The 16,077-nt window shown below is 36.3% G+C and overlaps 1 protein-coding gene across 1 annotated transcript; it reads left to right on the top strand.

Moving 5' to 3' along the window:
• Window positions 1–1,222: 1,222 nt before the first annotated feature.
• Window positions 1,223–15,351, top strand: LOC103031218 (polypeptide N-acetylgalactosaminyltransferase 5). The gene is made up of 10 exons (XM_022680146.2): window positions 1,223–2,976; window positions 4,717–4,883; window positions 5,955–6,074; window positions 6,310–6,445; window positions 7,052–7,171; window positions 7,457–7,574; window positions 10,068–10,397; window positions 11,057–11,137; window positions 11,694–11,843; window positions 13,366–15,351. Exons 1-10 carry the CDS (start codon window positions 1,763–1,765, stop codon window positions 13,516–13,518), a joined length of 2,589 nt encoding a protein of 862 aa, XP_022535867.2. The 5' UTR covers window positions 1,223–1,762; the 3' UTR covers window positions 13,519–15,351.
• Window positions 15,352–16,077: the final 726 nt, after the last annotated feature.

Genomic DNA, 16,077 nt, shown 5'->3' on the forward strand with positions numbered 1-16,077 from the left:
TTTGCTACCTTACACCCCATCAACAGTCTATTTTCACGCCTTGCCTTACTGTTAAAATAGTATCGTAGTTTAGTAATAAATCCACACTTATTAGCGTGAAGGTTCAGGTAAATTTGTGGCGTTTTTCTATCTTGGAGGCAGAAAACACAGGTGCTCAGAAACAAACACAATTTTTAGCTCAACAATTTCTGGGACACAAAAACAGTAACAGGATTAGTCAGTACCTACCAAAAGTGTTGCTTGAAAAAGGGACATCCATGGCTCATTGATGCGATTCACGAAGGCCCCACCTCAAAACTGACAGGACCTGATTTGCTGGATCTGCTGCTAACATGCCAGATATCACAAACACCTCTAGAAGTCTTTGAACAGTTTCTTTTTAACATTTTGTGTATTGTGTAATTTCTATGTCGATTTTTTATTTAATTTAAAATAAATTTAAAATGACTTGATATGTTTATAGAAAAATTACACTTTTTAAATATTTTGTGTAAAATTACTTTAAAAACATATTAATAGAAAATTTTACTTTTTATTTTATTATTTAATGTAAAATTACTTTAATAATATGTTAATCGAAAATTAAACTTTTTATTGTATTACTTAATTTATAATTACTTTAACATGTTAATAAAAAATACACTTTTTATTGTATTATTTCATTTAAAATTCTTTAAAAATTTTATGGTTTAGGTACATTTATTTTATTTATATGTTCATAGAAAATTACACTTTTTGTTTTATTATTTAATTTTAAATTACTTTAGTAATATATTATTAGAAAATTACACCTTTTATTGTATTATTTAATTTTAAATTACTTTAATAGGTTAATAGAAATTTATACTTTTTATTTTATTATTATTTTATTTAAATATATTATTAGTAAATAACATTTAATTGTATTATTTAATTTAAAATTACTTCTATATGTTCATAGAAAATGACACTTTACATTTTATTATTTAATGTAAAATTACTTTAAAATGTTATTTTGAAATGACACTTTTTATTTTATTTTTTAATGTAAAATTATTTCAATAATATATTAATAGACATTTACATTTTTTAGTAGTAATTATTGTTTTTGTGTGATTTCGGGGTTAAACGGTTTGCCATGCTGGAGCTACACGTGGTCAGATATAAGTTGGGCTACGTGTAACTTTAAAAACCCGGCGCTGCGCAGCAGATCCAGGAACTGCTGTATAATCAACATCCTGCCCAACCGCAGGTATCCAGCCCAGTGAAAGAGGAGGAGGCGGAGTCCCTCAGTCAGCAGGAGCTGGAGCTGGGCTCTGTGTGTTTCTGAGTTCTGAGCTCAGAGAGGCTCAGTGTTATTTAGTGGGGTAAATCTTAACTAGTTAATTAATTAACACCAGTATAAAAATGTAGGCGTGCACCTGGAGACTACTTACCTGTGAGGAGCACTACTGCCACGACTTAATATGAGAAATGGGACTTTTAACTGCTTAATGCTAGCTTTAGGTTAGCTAACCTTTCGTTACCTGCACAGCGTGGGACTTTCAGCATGAAGAATGAGGTTGCTCGAGTCGTGAGTTGGCCTCTTGCTTACTTTAACTCTTAAACTAACTTTCTGTGTGGGGAAAAAGCTCAAAAAATGGAGAGAACTGAAAGCTGGAGATGTTTCAGAGACGTTGCTGCTGCTGCCACGTAGCTAAAGCCCAAACACAGCCACTCCGTCCTCTGTAAGTAGGAGTTTAATACTTTAACTGGCTTTTTAAACAATATTATCCAGAGCAAAATGAAGATTAAGAAGTATTTCAGGGGCAGTGGGAGAGTTCTGGCGTTTGTTTTCGTGGCCTCCATACTTTGGCTGCTGTTTGACATGGCAGCTCTCAGGCTGTCCATCAGCGACGTGAATAGCCAGCTTCTGAAGGAGCTGGTGGTGAAAGAAAGAGAGCTGGCTAAGAAACTAGTCACTAAAGGGCCTAAATTAGCTGATATAGACTTTAAACATCCTCTAGAAAAGGTACGAGTTGGTTTTGGGGATGGTAAAAAGCCCGGAGAAAGGCTGGAGAAGAAGGTTGTGGAGGTGTATAGAAAGAAATGGGAGTTTAATGGCAAAGTAGAGCATGAAAAAGACGTCCAAACTCAAGCTGTTGCTAAACTACAACTCAAAGAGGAGTCACAAATGAAAGAAGCGATACATTTGAACGGTTTGAAAAAGGAAAATGTGCTGAACAACACAAATATAAGAAACAAATCCATACAGAAAAAACAAGCCACAGAGACTTTAAGACTCTCACACACCAAAACCACGCCATCTGTTGTCCAGGAACAAAAACTACCCCAACAACTGCCCCAAGAACCCAAAAAAAAACAAGTCCAAGCCCTTCCAGGTATCAAAATGCTCAGCAACGCCACCAAAGACACTTCTAAAGCTTTTAAAGCACAAGTGCAGGACAACAAATCACCAGCAAATGCTGGTTTGCCTAAAAAATCCAACAACACCACCCTCAAAGCTCTCCAAAAAAACAAACCAGCGAAACAAGATGCTCACCAAACAGCCACTCCAACACAGCACCATCCTGCCAAGGTCATACAAAGAGATGAGACAGAAAAAAAAGTCATCGATGACGAGGACCACCACCAAAAGAACGACTCCTCTGTCCAAATCTTGGCAGTAACTTCCAAAGGCAATAAGAAATCATCTCAGAAACTTGCTCACAGTGCTTTTAAAAACCCAGCAAAGCTCCAAGCTCCCCAAGAAGAACCAGAGAAGCTGTTAAACATCTCAGGTGTGAGAAGATCAGGTGGGGTCCACAAGGTGATGGCCCTGGACGTGACCCACAAGCCCAGAGACGTGCACGCGGTAGGGCAGTTCGGGCACGCTGCAGTGGTGCCCCTGGAGAAGCAGGAAGAAAGCAAGAAAAGGTGGAGTGAGGGATACTTTAACGTGTTCCTCAGCGAGCAGATTCCAGTGGACAGAGCCATTCCTGACACAAGACCCCCAGCGTGAGTAGTTTAAGAATTATAGAATTATTAGAAGTGACTTACTTTTTAAATTGTTATACAATTAGGCAAATGTAGTGATATGAGCTATTCCTAAGGCCCAAGAAGTGCAATGTGGTCGGTTGGCATAGTGTGGAATGGGTATTTTACCTTGCTTACAAAATTTTACTTACTAGGATTTTTTTATAGTTCCATTTCATTTCTTTAGTTTTTTCCGTCACATTAAGGATTTTTATTATTTTACTATTATTATATTTTTTAACCCTGCTGTCCTTCCCAAATTAGCTATGCCTATAACTACATGTGAAGTCAGCCACCACATGCCAGTTACGCTCTCTCAGGGCTCTGGCAGCTGATGGCAACCTGCCTAACCTGGATTCAAAACAGCAATCTCCTGATTATAGTGGCAGTGCCTTGGTCTGCTGGACCACTTATTTTAAGGTTTCATTAGGGGATGAAAAAAATAATCTTATTAATCATCATTAATCACATTCATCATTAAAGTAACTGTACAGTTCAATTGAATTTTAGCCAAGAAGTGAATGAATGAATGAACTGTCACAGAATTAAAAGCTTGCTATAATGAACATCAGTCAATAACAAATGCTGTATATACTGTACATCCCTTACAACGCAAGAACATTTTATTATAGCTGCACGTTTAATCACCTAAACTTTACAAAACTATTATGAAAGATGACCACACATACCAAAGATTATTTTCAGGAGATTCTAGACTACTCAAATAGAGTTGCTACTCTCTAATATTTTTATATGATAACTTATGTAGCTCAAAAATAATAAAATATATCAGCCCTTCTTAAAATCTTAAAAATGAGATACAAATAATAACATTATTTAAATATTTGATCATATTTTGTATAATGTTTATTGAATGAAGTTCAACTATAAAAATCCAAATATAAAACAAATTGTATGTAAATTGCATAAATTGTATGTATAGTTTTATTTTTATTTTTTTGATATTCAGTAAGAAAATAAACATCAGTCAGTAACAGAAAAATAATATATATTTAAAAAATCAAAGTGTGTTTAGAGATCTTATCAGAGTTTCTGTTGCAGTTTATATGGATATTCAACAATAACAAGCCCTTTAAAGGCTTACATTGTTCTTTGCATGGTTAAATACTTAAAATACAAGAAAAGAACATATAATAAATGTTCTTTTTAGCACTTTTCACTTTAGCATGCACCATTCTTTATCTCAAAATGATTTTATTTTACTGTGCTTTTAAGACTGACATGTATATGATTTCTGTACTCATTAGCCTTTCTTTAATGTGCAGTATGAGCTGAATTGCTCTTTATCACAGTGATTAGGTGGGCATATGTAAATGAGTTCATTATCTTGATGTTACATGCTGTTTTTGTAGCTTAGCTGTCATATATACTGCATATAGACTATGTGCACTAGGGGTGAATGTACATGGCTTCACATATTGCACCAAACTTATATATATTTTTTTGGTATTTTTAGTTATAACATGGGCCCTTTAATCTCTGTCTCATGTAGGAACCATTTTGACTGCAATATTACTGCCAAAGTCAGAGCCCAAAGATAAATATTCTCATCACAACAACATATGTTCATAATCGGACTGGAATTAACAAAATAGCTTAAAGCATGCATAGATAATTCTAAAAATAATGTGGCTCTGTAAAGCATTTTATTTCATTAACAGAGATCTATTATTTTCTTTATATTCATCTCCGGTCCTGTAGATGCTCAGAGAACCTGGTTCATGATGACCTGCCCACTACCAGTGTGATCTTCTGCTTTGTGGACGAGGTTTGGTCAACTCTGCTCCGCTCTGTCCATAGTGTATTGAACAGGTCCCCCCCTCACCTGCTCAAAGAGATCCTGCTGGTGGACGACTTCAGCACCAAAGGTGTGAGAACATGAGTGACAAGGGTATGGGTGGGATTTTCTCATCATTATTTTGTTAGTATGTTAGTATGGATTGCCTTGATTACTGAATGCATACAGAGGTACACAATATATTGTTTCAGCATTGTCATCACAATGTGGGCATGCATAAGGTAAGTTTAATTTGTTGCTTGATACTGAAAGAAAATTTGTCCTATATCCAATTCTGCATACACATACAATGGTGCTTAAAGGTTTGTTCTATATTACTACATAAATATGACCTAAAACATCCTAAAAGTAAAAAAAGAGAACCCAGTTATTCTTCCCATTGTCTCCCCAATTTACACGGCCAATTACCCAACCCACTCATTAGGACTCCCCCTATCACTAGTAATGCCCCAAAACACCAGGAGGGTGAAGACTAACACATGCTTCCTCTGATACATGTGAAGTCAGCCACCGCTTCTTTTCGAGCTGCTGCTGATGCAGCATTGCCGAGCAGCATCACAGCCTGCTCGGAGGAAAGCGCAGCGACTCGGTTCTGATACATCAGCTCACAGACGCCCTGTGCTGCAGACATCACCCTAGGAGGGATGTGGGGTGAGATTGCCATCTACCCACTCAGAGGGAGCAGGGTCAATTATGCCAATTGCTCCCTCTGAGCGCCGGAAGCTTGATGGCAAAGCTGCATGAGCGGGGGTTCGGACCGCTGGACCACTCGGCGCACCCACAAAGGAGATTTCTGAGGAACCCAGAAAAAGATTTGTTGATGCTCGTTAGGCAGGAAAAGGTTACAAAACCATCTCTAAAGAGTTTGGACTCCACCAATCAACATTCAGACAGATTACAGAGTACGAATAATAGAAATTCAGGACCAAACCCCCTCCCCATGAGTGGTCAACCAACAAAGATCACTCCAAGAGCAAGACTTTTAATAGTCAGCAAGGACCCAGGATAACTTCTAAGCAACTGAAGGCCTCTCTTAACTTGGATAATTTGTTAAAAGTCCAAATGGCTCTGGTCCTTCAGATGAAGGTTCTGTATTTCTCAGCTTATCAATCAGTATTTTTTTTTTCTTTCTGAACTGTAGATTACCTGAAGGAAAAGCTGGATGTCTACATGTCTCAGTTCCCCAAAGTGCGAATCATCCGACTGAAGGAGAGGCAGGGGCTGATCAGAGCGAGGCTGGCTGGAGCTGCAGAGGCAAAGGGTATGTACACGTTCAGAGCAAACATGAAAAACATATTTACAGTAATATACAGAAATACACACTGAGATGCCAAAATAAAAATGCCATGTTGCTTGTTTTTAAATGCAAAAATATTTTATTCTATTTCTTTATTCCCATTTCTTCTAATTATTATATTCATTTGTCCTTCTTAGAAGTTATGAGTTACGGTTAACTCATTTTCTTTTATGCAAAATTGTTCTGTTCTTTTGAGCAGGTGATGTTCTGACTTTTCTGGACTCCCATGTTGAGTGTAACGTGGGCTGGCTGGAACCACTGCTGGAGAGGGTCTATCAGGACCGACGAAAAGTAGCCTGCCCTGTTATTGAGGTCATAAGTGATAAGGACATGAGGTAAGACTTTATTTGTAAATAGCAGTACAATACTTACTTATAATATAATATAAATTATAGTACTAATTGTAGTTAGTCAACCAAGGAATGTATAATATTAATACTGTGTATCATGAAAATGGCATACACATTGTAATATAATATTTTATCATATTGCCCAGTCCTAGTTCCACCTGTATTGTTTCTCTTTAAAGTATAAATTGAATATATACTATTATTTAGTTTCCCTGATGTGGATTATGTCTAGTCCTCGACTGCTCATACAGAATGCTGTGCAGTCCAGGACTAGGCCTAATCCCTGTTGGGAAACTGCCCAAATATCCACCCCCACACTTTCAATGCAATGCTTTTTTTAATCCATGTAGAGATGTATTGCCAATGGATTAGGACTCTCGGGAGCAGATAAATATTAACCTATTGACATCACCGCTAATACCAAACATGAGTTAGAAGGTAAATAAGACCCCCAGGATTAAGCTGTGAAGCAGTGGAACTGTGTTTTTTGAACGATTGAGCTCCATCCAGTATTTGTGTGATGAGTTGGGGTGTTGTCTATATAATGTAGATAGAGTAAATAGAGCTAAAAACATGAATGTCTTATTGCAGTTACGTGCTGGTGGACAATTTCCAAAGAGGCATTTTTAAATGGCCTTTAGTGTTTGGCTGGAGCACACTGCCAGAGGACTACATCAAAAAGAACAACATGAAGGACTCAGATCCCATAAGGTAATGTTTACCAACACTTCTGTCTCACATTGGAATTATAATTACTTAAAATTTATTATTAAGGTTATTCCATCTCTAATTAATTAACAAATTGCAGCCTTAATGAGTATAATGTAAATAAAACAATATTATAATGTAGTGTCGATTTTATTCCAAACAAGTACAGTGAATTTCCTTTGCTGTTGTAAATACAGGCCTGGTTGATTTTTTGGTCCTTGATTAAAGAACTTAATGATCTAATGAATCTACTAAATCACTGATTTGTCTTTTACATTTATTTCTCAGATGTCCTGTGATGGCTGGAGGTCTGTTCTCTATAGATAAGAAGTATTTTTATGAGTTGGGATCATATGACCCAGGCTTGGATGTGTGGGGAGGGGAGAACATGGAGATCTCCTTCAAGGTAAAGCCAGTCTAATCTTAATTTTTTTATCTGTACATGGCACAGTATCTCTAAGCTGTTGTAGCTTGTATAGATAATTTTGTTTTGACTTTTTATTTATCCAAAAAGCTCCCTCTTCCTATAAGATCATCACATTATATGCCCAAAGCATCCAACGTACCCCTCTATCTAACAAACACGGCAACTTGGGGCCCGGCTATTGCTGATACTGCGGGCATTCAGTATTACGCACACAGCTTCTCCATAGATTCTCAGTGGAACCCTGATAGCAACATTACTGTGGCAGAGTTTGTGCAACATCTGGCATTTACTAGTGACCCACATACCATTTGCAGTGTTTGCCCAGATGTGGAATCCATTCAAATATTTATCCCTTGGTTTTACACCTGTTGATGGAAAATACAATTAGTTTTATATGAGTCATTGACGTACGAATGTTTTCAACAGGCCAATTTTAAAATCATTAAAGCAGCACTAGGTAGGATTTCCTTGATTTTTGAACTTTTTAAAGAAGTAAAATTACAGCTTGAGACTCACTGCAGCGCTCCATTGAGGTGTAATAGGAGAAATAGCGGTGCTCTCGTGTCTGTGCCAGAGCTCCTCTGAGCTCAAACCAGACTTTAAGTTTTCCGAGGCGGCCGCGACCAACGCTCGCGAGAACTGCAACCTGCTTTCCGACCTTTAGTTCTAACAGTTTTACAAGGACTATTGGTTCATTCTTTACAAACTAACATACAGACACTCTGGCAGAAGCTGGAAAGAGACCGAATATGTGTGAAAGCCAGAAAACGAGAAAGAGAAACTAATCCGCCTGAAACATTTATTACACTCTACAACTGTAGGGGGAGCCCACGAGCACAAAATATCAATCCTACCTAGTGGAGCTTTAAAACAAAACTAACAGTAAAAGTAAAGAGTCTGAGTTTCACAAATCATTGTATTCTGTTTTTATTTACATATATTTACATTTTACATGCCATCTGATCCCACCATGTGATGTTTTCAAATTCAGTCAAAATTTACAGGCACAGAATTCACCAACTAAATAAAATGTTAGCTTTCCACAAAAGGTAACTCTAAGCATTATAATCAAAATATATGTTAATAGAAATAATGTAATATTTATCATTATTTTCATGATGCGCTAAAATGACCACTACATACCAGCCATTTACAGTGATTCTTTTCTCCAAATTTAAAGGAGAGTTACAGACAATGGTGGCTGCTTCTATGGGTTTCTGGCAAAAAGACCTTTCTTTGAATTTGCTTCATCATAAAATTACTTATTTTTCCGTAGTCACACCATGATATTTCATAAAATTGAAATTATCAGACAAAGTTGTTTTTATATATATATATATATATATATATATATATATATATATATATATATATATATATATATATATATATATATATACATCTGTATTTGTATTCCCATCATAAATATATGTATGTATGTATATATGTATGTATATATATATATATATATATATATATATATATATATATATATATATATATATATATATATATATATATATATATATTTATGATGGGAATACAAATACAGATGTTTTGAAAATTGGAACATGACTGCAAAACATGGTGAAAAACATGCCAAACAGGGAGGAAAATAAAAAAGAATAGATGTCAGAGGTTTTAAAAACAAAATTCTTGGCCTGCGAGTTGCATCGCATGATTTTTTTTTAACACTTTAAATAACAGAAAAAGGACAATAAATAAGGTTTTATGGAATGTTAAAGTGAGTACATATATAGGAGAGATACTACATATATGTGTCATCCATTTATGAATTGAAATGTTTGATGATAAAAATTATTCCAATTACTCTGCAGTATGTAATACACCTTTAAACCAACACTGTCAGAACGGACCCACCACTCAACTGCTAATCAAAGATTTTTGGCAACCATATCTGACCCACATCTGGGTTATCATTCCAAGTGTTATGTAAACCACTAGTAAATGCCAGATGGGACTCAGGTTCAGGCCATATTAATGCTGCATTCAGGGGAAGGCCCTGCCAACTGAGCAAGAAATTATGGAGCAGCCACACATAAACATAAAGTGATCGTGCCCAATTAAAATTGTGAAGTGGGCTGGTATAAACCTCAGGAACTGTTGCTGTGGAGCAGTGGTGCTGTGTTCTCTGGTGTGATAGAGCTCCATCCAGGGCTGTTAAGATGGGTTATAGCGGCATTTGTATTCATAATTTATCCATAATCACCTTATGAATGCCTCACCTGCACAGCATCAATATTTGAGTAATTAACCGCAATGTTCCAAGCATTCCAGGCTGTTACCATAAAAACGAAGTTAGGCAAACACCCTTTTAATACCCTTATTTTGGGTGAGCAAGCGTCTACCAACCTTTGGATATACAGTGTATCTTGTGACTGTTCAGTGATGCCTGTGCTTACAGCTTCTTAAATCTGTACATCCACAAGTTCTTCTCTTCTTCATCATCAGATCTGGATGTGTGGAGGAGAGATTGAGATAATCCCCTGCTCTCGTGTCGGCCACATTTTCCGTGGAGAGAACCCTTACCGGTTCCCCAAAGACCGGCAGAAGACAGTAGAGAGGAACCTGGCTCGAGTGGCTGAGGTGTGGCTGGATGAGTACAAAGAGGTGTTCTATGGATACGGGTATCTCCATCTGCTGGACAAAAACGTGATCGATGTTGGAAACCTTACAGAGCAGATCCAACTGCGGAAAAAGCTACAGTGTAAGAGCTTCAAGTGGTACCTGGACAATGTCTATCCCGAGCTAGAAGCTCCTCTAGTGAAAGCCGAAGGCCTGGTAAGTACACTAATTGCAAACTGGGATTAAAAGCTAGATTCACTCTTATTTACCTTTTAAAAAGCCATTTAAATGCCTGATTAAAGGGACGATTACTGTTGTTTTGCTGTTTTTCTCGGGTTTTGAGTGCTCAGTGCTAACTCAGCTCTTGATTGGTCTATTTGCAAGACAGCACTCTGGTGGGCCAGACTGGTGATATCATGAGCCCTGCATTGTTTAATATCACTATATATATATATATGTAAAAAAAAAAAAACATCTGCAATGTAATTTTTTTCCAATATCGTGCAGTCCTAATATTTACCTCTTTAATTCCTAAGGGAATGTTTTTTAAAATGTAGGCACAAATTTCTAGACTATGCAATCATATTTTTGGTTTTGTTTATCTCTGAGAATGCCACACAATCTCTTATTATGTCCGGCACATAGTAGTTAAGTCACTTGTTTTGTTTTTCTCAGAGATGATAGGGCCTTTGTTTAGTGGTTCATGTTCACAAAGGCTCCCTGTCAGTCCAAGCCTCATTCAAGACACCTCGTGTTTTGACTGAAGCTTTTGTATAGAGAATTGGGGTCAAAATATCTTTTTTCTCCTCTGTTCTCAGTGACTCAGTTTTTCTGTTACAGACAGTTTTACATGACCTTCTATCTCTTTCCTTTAGGTTTTCAATGTGGGTACCAGAAAGTGTCTAGCACTGGAGAAAGGCTCTTTAATTTTTGAGACTTGTGATCTCAGCAAGCAGGTAATGTAAACCTCTGTGACATTATGTCTCAAAACGCCAGGCGCGAATAATTATATACTTTTTATAATGTAAATGCAAAGCACTATTGTACACTATTGTCATTAAGAGGATTTATTTGAAGAAAATAAGAAATGGATGAAGCAAAAAGGAAGATTCAAAGCTTTCAGACCTCAAATAATGCAAAGAAAACAAGTTCATATTTATAAAGTTTTAACAGTTCAGAAATCAATATTTGGTGGAATAACCCTGGTTTTTAATCACAGTTTTTATGCATCTTGGCATGTTCTCCTCCACCAGTCTTACACACTGCTTTTGAATAACTTTATTCCACTCGTGGTGGAAAAATTGAAGCAGTTCAGTTTGGTTTGATTGCTTGTGATCATTCATCTTCCTCTTGATTATATTCCAGAGGTTTTCAATTTGGTAAAATCAGAGAAACTCATAATTTTTAAGTGATCTCTTATTTTTTTCCAGAGCTGTATGCTTGCTTAAGCATTTTTTTACCTGTAGTTTAAAAGTAAAACATCAACTGACATTGTTTTCCTCCATTTTTCAGAGCCAGCACTTCAACTACAGTTGGGTGAAAACACTTCGCCAGAATACTTCCTGTGTCTCTCCACAAAGCACAAGAACCGGTGTGGCCATGGAGCCATGTGACAACACTAAAGCACACCAGCGCTGGCTCCACAAAGCCAATAAAATTCTGGTATGCCATAACTATATCTAAATGATTTGAAAATGTCTCAGATACATACACAGCCTTGTCATGCTGAACAGATTAAGAGCTTGTGTACCCTGACTTTAGGTGGAGCAGCTATATGTAGGATTGTCGAATATAGTAATAGAGCGGCGGACAGTAAGTGAACATAGTGTTTAAAAACTTCAGCAGCACTGCTGTATCTGATCCAGTTGTAACCAGCACAACACACAATAACACTCTGATTACCATGTCAGTGCAGTATCACTGCAGTGCTGAGATTAATGACCCTCCACCCAAATAATAATTCCTGCTCTGTGGTGGTCTATCCTGTGGGGTCCTCACCATTAAAGAAACAGGATGAAAGGAGGATAATAACAAATGCAGAAGGACTACAGTCTGTAATCATAGAACTACACATGCTTCTATATTCTGTCTATATTAAATGTAGAAACATGGAGCAGGTCGTAATATTCTGACTAATCTGTGCATTTTTTTTATGTATTTCTGCCGTATCCACCATCTCTACGTCTCAAAGGGTCATCTTATGCTCGTTATTAACATATTGCCTTTACCCATATACGGGCTACAGGTGTACATGATACAAAATGCTTATTCTCTACAGTAAAATACACACTGAACATTTTAGGGATTTGAAATCTCTTACAGGACACTAGGAAAAGCTGCCTTTTTTCTCTCTACTTCACTTAATAATTCTGCATGTTTGAAAATAGACGTTAAAACTAGACAAACATAACAAGACTAAAGGTTTGGAGGCCATGAACTGGTTAATTTGTTCAGGAAAGAGCCAAATTCATGATTTTATTCATTATATTTTGACAGTTGCAGATTTACTGGACTCATTTTTCTATACTTTCTATTAGGGGTGGGCGATATGGCTCTAAAATAATATCACGGTATTTCAGGGTATCTTTGCGATAACGATATACTTGGCGATATAGGAAAACAAAAATAATTAATTAATTTCAGGAATATAGTATAAGAGTATAACAGAATAATCATAATGTGGCAAAATAAATAATATAGCATAAAATAAAATAATGCAGCAAAAAATATTGCAGAATATTTAGTGCATGCATATAAACTGCAAACTAAAACAATTATACAATAAATACACTTAAAGCTTCGCAGTAAATAATAGACTACTTTTAAGACAGAACAGCCCTTTTATCACGATATGGATTTTTAATATCATGATTATTTTTGTGTCACGATATATTGTATACGATATAATATTGCCCACCCCTACTTTCTATTACAATTACAGTTTTGCTTTTCAGTAACATTCCTTATCAAACATGAAACCTTTTAATGTAATGCTTGATTTAGGGTTGTAATGTCAGGCAGACAATTGAATAAATCCTGGCCTGGGTTAAACACTGGATAGAATTACACAATCTGATGAGCACTCATAAATCAGTACTGAGATGAGATATTGGTTCAGATCATTTATCTCCTTAGACGTGTCATTTCTCTAATATATAAAAATATGTGTGTGTGTGTCCTTTAGCCAGAGCATCTGATTGGAGAGGTATCCTTCAGGGGCGTCTCCCAGCGATTGTGTTTGGAGGCGGGGCCTAAAGCAAACAGTGTGTTCCTGAAGGCATGTGAATCATCCAACTCCTTCCAGAAATGGCAGTTCACCCACTACTACGCACAGTGAGCCACGCACAGAGGAATTCAGCTGCCAGCAGGACATGTTGTTCATCTTGTTTTTTGGGGGTGAAGACATTTTGAAGTGTTACTTCAGTATTTTTTGAGGGATGGAGAGATGCATGCATGCAGTTGATGTAGTTTTGGTATAGGGGATGTTTTTAAGGGTCTGTGCAATGTTTTTTTTTTGTTGTTGTTTTTGTTTTTGTTTGTTTGTTTCTTTGCTTGGGGCAGATCAAAAATGGTTGCAATGGCTTGGAGTAATTTTGCGGGCAGCTACTCCACATATACTTTTAGGATATTATATTTTTTGACATCTCTGAAAGTTTATACTGTATGTTTACTGCTGTGTTTGATTGGAGAAACCAAAATACCAAAATTTGAAGTGCCTAAAAATTAAGCACATAAATGTGTATTGAATACTTTTAAGTAGTTTTAAGTAATTGTTTGGTTCTTGACACTATTTGGGCTTCACGGTTTGGTATGTGTAAGGTACAAAAGAAAGAAAACGTACATTAGAATAAACCAAGATTTTTTTTTCCATTTAATTCAAAAAGACAGTTGGACAAGCTGCAGTTTGGTCCACCTAATACTGTATAGTGCCCCTTAAATAGTTAATACTGTTAAGTATAAGGTACAAAAAGATAAACCCAGGTTTCTCTTATATATGGTTCATACTACACGACTTTTTGAGTTGTCAGTCATTGTGCTGTTCACACTACATGACTGGTTATGCTGTAATCTTGAGTCCTTCAGTTGTTAAGACTGTTAAGCATTTGGTGTTTGATGTGTTTACACACACATGCACACACAAAACACTAACACATCATTCTCCTCCTCAAATCCAGCATGATTTTATTAGTTAAAATAGACAATAAAGCCAAAATATTAATTATTTAAGTTTTATTTCGAGAGAGAGGAAGATGATGTGGGCTGGGGGGGACAAACAAAACTAAAGGGATCACACCAATGCTCCTAAACCACTACAGTTCCAGCAATACCATGCAAATCCAACTTACTTACAAGCTTACAACTTTGCACACACACATTTAATTACACATTATTGTATTTACCCTAATAGCACATATTGTGCAATCTGTGTGACTAGGTGCATCAAACCATATAACTCCTTAAATGTGGCAGTTTGTTACAAATACACATAACTGTAAGCACTTAATTTAAAGCACAGACACATTTATAGATAGAGGAGCTGGAAGCTGACTGGATCCAAAGGGACTTTGGGACATATCCGAGCCATACACCCAGCTATGAATGAAAAAAATCCAAATGAACATATGTATTATGTTTCGCTCCATGCTGTCCATTTCTTTTGCCAGTTTTTTTTATTGTACAATCAACTCCTAGCTTTGTAGCTGAGCTGGGGTGGGTGGAGTAGCCTAACACATGCTGAATCAAAAGTATTATTTGTTACATTTAATATATAAAAAAAATGCTACCAAAAATATAACTTGCAATCAAATCAACTAGAACAGAAGTTTATTGGGCTTTATCATCTTATTGTAAATCCTTAGCTCCAAAGTGAAAGGTACATAATCACATTATATTGTGATATAAAAAGGGAAATTAAATGACTAATACAAAACTGAGGAAATAATATTTTTAATAAAAAAAATAAGAAGTTATTTTTTTAAGTTTCGTATTAAACATTGTGAATACATCGAGAGAAAAGATAGGGTAGTAACTAGAAGCAGCCAGAATAAGAGCTCGTGAGGTTGAGCAGGAGGGAGCTGGATTTAAACAAAAATGTGGGTTGGCTTGGGGCCTGGAAGACTGGATTTAGAAACTTGCATAAATCATATCTGATTTTTTTTTTTTTTTTTTTTTTATGAAACGAGCCTTATGTTCAGAGGGAAGCTTAGGTATGATTTAATTCAGGAATGTCCTGCTTGATCCATAAAGGGCAAGAATTGATCAGATGTGCTCCTGCTTGGTTAAAATGAAATTAATAGCAATCTTTAGGGCCTTTTGTGGATTGCACATTCCTGGTTTAATCTGTTATTAATTATCAGTTAGTTAATCATTTTTTCTTTGCAAAATTCATCTCACTCTGTGGTATGTTTGGTTGCAGGCCTGGTACTTCTGCAAGTTGTTTTTATACAATATCATTTATCTGTTGGTGTAAGACTATGGGTTGGTTTCTAGGACGAGGATAAAGCCTAGTTCTTCCTAAAGTCTAGTTTTTCCTCCTTCTTCTTCTTCTTTTTCAGTGGGAAATCTCCATTCCAATATACAATGTAGTCCAAGAACAGGCTTAATTCCTGACTTGGTAAACTGGTAATGAGTTGTAGGCTATTAGATTTTGTGAATATTTAGAAAAAATAAAAAATAAAAGAAAAATTCCATTCAGAAATCCTGTGTAGTCCAGGACAAGGCTTTATTTCTGCCCAGGGAACTGCCCCAAAATGTTTATCAAATGCAGTTTTGCTGTGTATGCCCCCTTTTAACACTAGAGGGGTCTTTTTGGGGTCCACTACAGGTTTTTGTGTAATTTTTTATGATTTAATTTTTTTAAACAATATTCAGTTTACTGTACATGTAGGTAACACTC

This window comes from Astyanax mexicanus, chromosome 11 (assembly GCF_023375975.1).
Source record: "Astyanax mexicanus isolate ESR-SI-001 chromosome 11, AstMex3_surface, whole genome shotgun sequence".
In the NCBI taxonomy this organism is placed as follows: domain Eukaryota; kingdom Metazoa; phylum Chordata; class Actinopteri; order Characiformes; family Acestrorhamphidae; genus Astyanax; species Astyanax mexicanus.